This window comes from Anastrepha ludens, chromosome X (assembly GCF_028408465.1).
Source record: "Anastrepha ludens isolate Willacy chromosome X, idAnaLude1.1, whole genome shotgun sequence".
NCBI classification, from domain to species: domain Eukaryota; kingdom Metazoa; phylum Arthropoda; class Insecta; order Diptera; family Tephritidae; genus Anastrepha; species Anastrepha ludens.
Window position 1 is genome coordinate 52293453 of NC_071503.1, and position 5024 is coordinate 52298476.

The window sequence follows — 5024 nt, forward strand, 5'->3', positions numbered from 1 at the left end:
ATCTGCGTTACTGAAATTTTGAATCATAAATATATTAAGTTGTGTTTTTGCAAAAAACTCAGGCCTACTTGTGTGTATTTAGTATCTCAATGAATAGTATTTGGATAGCTGACCTGACCCATTGAGTAAGTAATAATACTTATGTATCGTTTTACTTACTGACCTTAATGCATAGACCGCAATTTCTTGACGCTGGATCACCCTTTAAAGCGACCTCCGCCGAACCTATTTTTATGTATTGGCTGTTGACACGGTCTCGCCCTTGGAGCCTGTTCGATCCGATCTCCACCGAACCTTGCTTGATGAATTCAGTGCAACCGGTTGACACTGGCTAGTGATAAGTTTCGCTGTCTTCCGTCGAACTAACGTGAATGTTGAATCTTGGTTGACTGCTTGCTATGACGTTGACTTTCAGCTCCTGCTAACCGCTATTTTCTGCGATCTGCTACTGCGCACAGTCTAGTTAGTCCCTTATTCCTGCAAATAATTTTTATGTATAAGTTGACGCTTTTGCATAAATGAAGACACTGCTACTTGGTCGACACGCACACTAAAATTATATGTCACTGCTTACTGCTGCGATGCCACTATAACCGAACCAATATTTTAGTCACTTTTTAGTTGATTTTTGATTTGATTGTTTTGAACAAAATCTCGGGATTAAAAAGCGATATCCTGGTTGAGTTTCCAATTTGTGGAATTAAATTTCCGTGCAAATAAAAGTGAGTGTACTTTTTAAGAATCTTGTCAAACGTTTGTTTGTCCATTTTAATGAAGTTCGTTAAATATGCAGAGATGCATTTAAATTATTGCCTAAAAGTTATGTCCACTTCTAGTAGTCCTTCGTTCGTCTGTCAATCCCACATATATGTTTCGGGTATAAACCAAATCGGACCATATGAACGATTTTTTTATAATAATCCCTACATACATTCATGAGCTAAATGAATTTCATTTATAAGATTCTAGCAACTCAGTCCACAACAACTTGCGAAAATTAAATAAAAAGTGTACAAGAATGGAAAACAATTTAAGATGAAATTTCATTAACCCGTGTGATTAAAGCAGACTGGTATCCGATTTCTTTAAACTATCTTAAATCTCCTAATAACTCCTTATCGCATTGCATTTTTTAAGTATTTTAAGTAAGTAAGGAATGGTGTTGGTAGGCATTATTAAATAAAACAAAACGTAGTTCACAACCAAGCGAGAGAGTAGATTTATTTAACAAGCAATATTCTTATAACATAATAAAATTATTGAAAGATTTTCTAACGACTCTGAAAATAAATTTGATGCAAGCACAAATACAAAATATTTAGCCTTAATCAAGTGAGATGGAGTATATTTAAGAAGTATGACATTGCAAGAGCGGTTAAATAGACCAAAAAATCTTTACACATACCTGTAGAGACTCAAATTCCCAAAAGCGGCGAGTCGAAATTATATTACAATTTTTTTTTTTCGTAAGAGTAAATGTATTTATTCGTTTCATTGCCATTTAGATTTGATTTTCTTTTTCATTAAAATCCGTGCTTTTGTTTGTTTTATTATTAATTTTTGTTTAGAACATAGAGATGATTTTATACCGCCGGGAAACGAAAAAAATTGGAAGCCAATTCTTTCGCAGCTCCTTTTTGAATCTGAATAGTGATCAAAATAATTCATAAAAGTAAATATAAATTCAGTTTGCTGAGACTGAAATAATTTTTTTTAAATTATTTTTTATTTGAAATAACCAGTCACTTTTTACTTTTGTCAAAAAATCTGGTAGTGGCAAGCTAGAAGAAGAAACTACCTTTAAATGATTGTATCATGGGGACTATAATATCAGAAAATATACACAAGCGAATCAAAATGAGTACATTTTTTTTCAATTTGAATTGTAGTATCTTTCCTATGAGAGCACTGTCAAATTATATCACACATTTTAAATACATTTTGGATTTAATTTCCTCTGGGTATATAATATTTCCTGAAATCAGGTATATTTTCGTTCCGTTCTTTTTAGTAAGTATGTACCTTTGATCGTTATTAACTAATCTACAATATGCATCGTGTCCAATTAGTCACACTTAAATAGGTTAGAAATCATTTAGAATAGGAAATGAACTTATCCTACTCTTTGAAAAAATAGTTTATTATTTAATTACCATAGAAATATGTGGACTTTGAATTTTACAATGAAGGAATTTTTTTCCACACCATATGAAATATGAGGTGCTCATTTTATATATTACATTAAATTACTTTTATTTTTATACTCTCGCTCTCAACTACATGAATATATTTCGTTTATGCTAATGCCAAATTTTTGGGTCTTGATGTGAAGCTTCTTGTTGCTGTAATTGTGGATGTTTAACAGGAAATTGATGTTGTATCTGCGTCAATTGCATGGTACCTATACGTCGCGCCGCTGCCGCCATATAAGTACCATAATAATGTCCAAACGCTTGGGCTGTTTCGTCGGCTAATTCTTCAAGTGCATCATGATGTGTGTGTTGCTGGTGTAAATGATGCATTAACCGCCTTACATGCTGATTCCGATGAATAACAGTATTTGGCAATATTGAATTTTGTGCATGTGAGTACAGTTCAGTTTGATTTATGCTACTATTGGGATCCCAGTTGCAATCAACCGATGTCGATGAGGTAACTACTTTAGGTGCTGCTATAGGCGTTACTGTGGTTGATGAAATTATTTTTGTAGCGTAGCATTCCTTATAATCTTTTTGGCTGATTGTTGATTTATTGGATGAAGCTGAAAATTGTTGTGAATTCTTCTCTTCAGATGTTAGCTGTGGTCGCAGCATATGCCACTCTATAACAGCGCCTGGCAGCGACGATGGCTGCTGTCTGGAAATAGGTATTTTATGCACTGTGGCGTCAATTATGCATTCATTTTCTCCATCAACATATACTTGTGTAGTACCAGAGCTGCTATCGCTTTTAGTATCGCTCACAACTCTTCGTTCTTCTTCCTCTACCGCATCATAAGGATCCTCATCATCCTTATCGGCCAGCTTCGAATATGGCTTCTTACTCTGCTCTTCAATATCATTTGCTTCAACGTCGATTTCATCTTGATCCTGTTCGTCAAGCGTCAATAATCTTTGTGGATGAGAAACAGAATTCGTAGGAAATGCTTGCCTGTTTGAACAAGAATACGAACTGCGAAGGGCTTGTACGTGTGTTGGAGCATCTTGCTGCTGCTGATGACACTCTTTTACATTTTCGTGACTGTTTTTTTTTATAAACATGGGCTGCAACGCTGTGCTTTCTTCGAATGAAGGTGGTGTATGCCGACCCGTAGTTGATATCTTACGCGCAAAATCTGTACGATCAGGAGCCAAAAGCGATGCTACATCGAATTGCCGTTTGCGCGTTTGCGAATATAAACTAGCAATTGCACTGGCAGCTGAATTTGATGCGATTGTTGTAGCCGACTGATTTGCATATACAAGTTTTGCGTTTTTCTGATCATCGTCAATAGATTGTTGTGAGAATAGACGCAATGCATTATCGTGTGTTTGTTGATTATATAGCTGATTTTCGTTACTGTCCCTATTGTGTTGTTGCTGTTGCAATCCTGTTAAATGTCGATTGTTATAAGCGGTTGATGGTATACAAGTATACTGCTCCATAATCGCCGCACCAAAATAACTCTCTTGAATTTGTTGTTGTGCATGTTGTAATGAAACCAATGATGTAGGCACTTGCAGCATGGGATGACTCTTTTGCTGTAAACAACCAAATGCATGTGCATTCGGCGTCATCACAATTTCATGTCCCGCTGCTAAAGCGTTTCCTGTTGGTGCTAGTAATAAACGAGCAGAAGTTAAAGGTGTTGAGGTTAGGTCAAGTGGCGGTGGGCTGGGTGAATCAGTGCCAGCATCATCTAAGGATAAGCCCATATGTTTGCGAACTTTGCGTTGTGCTTTGCGTCGTCTAAAATCACCCTTACGAAAATCATCAATATTAGCAGGATGTATAGCCCAGTAATGTCCTTTGCCATTGGCACTGCGTCCCGACTTAATGAAACAGTCATTCAAAGATAGATTGTGTCGTATAGAGTTCCGCCAGCCTGGCCCTCGCGCACGAAAATAAGGATAGTTATCTAAAATATACTGATATATGTCAGAGAGAACTAGTTTTGCCTCGGCTGAACTGAGGATTGCCATGGCAATGAGACCAATATAACTATATTGCGGTTTAGGCTCCTCCGTGTGGAAAATGCGTTGTGGGAATAGTGACATAGATAGCGCTAAACGATTGCCATGTGCTGTAGTGGCAGGTGCGTAAGGCCTACCACTTCTTGTGTTTGCGAGGTCGCTCAGATAATTGCTTTCTGTTTCAACTTCTATCGATCCAAAGGCATGATTACTCTCGCCATTAACTAATAAATGTACACCGGTGCCAGAACCTCTATCATAAGTCGTTGCGGGAATAGCAGCAGCTGCAGTATATTGTGGCCAACGTAAACGGTCTATGCTTAGCGCATAATTATATAGTTGTAGTCGATATTGTTCCAATGAGCTGGGTGTTGGAATTAAAACTATGTTTTCACTTCTAACATCTTGAAAGTTCGGCGTATAAGGTGGTGGCACAATAGGCGATGCAGCCGTCATCTCGCTCTGCGCCGCTATTTGTCGTAAAGGGGCTGCGTTAGTTGAAACCAAAATAGCTTCTTCAACTGTTGAATTAAAGGTGGAATTATGCCTTGGAGACGATTTTTTTATTGAACTGGAGTCAAAATATTTTGTTGTTTTATCCATGGGCAACTCTGATTTAGCTGAGCCCAAACCAGTAGATACATTACTAGTAGATGTGTTAATAATCTGCATGTTGAAACATTGTTTATTATTATTATTGTTATTATTTTTTTTTTTTTTTTTCTTGGTTATATCTGTATTCTGCTGATGGAATTCTATTTGTACTCCCAAATTAGTTCTTCGTTGAACCATGTATGAAGGATATTTGCTGAGTGCACTACGTTGATGAATAAATTGGTTGTTATTAATATT

The 5024-nt window shown here is 36.7% G+C and overlaps 1 protein-coding gene across 1 annotated transcript; it reads right to left on the reverse strand.

Annotated features, from left to right (window-relative positions):
* Positions 1-2300: 2300 nt before the first annotated feature.
* LOC128870070 (uncharacterized) lies at positions 2301-4801 on the reverse strand. Its single transcript, XM_054112669.1, has 3 exons — positions 4365-4801; positions 3830-4298; positions 2301-3418 (listed from the first exon to the last, which is right to left on the reverse strand). Exons 1-3 carry the CDS (start codon positions 4773-4775, stop codon positions 2301-2303), a joined length of 1998 nt encoding a protein of 665 aa, XP_053968644.1. The 5' UTR covers positions 4776-4801.
* Between the last annotated feature and the right edge of the window lie 223 nt (positions 4802-5024).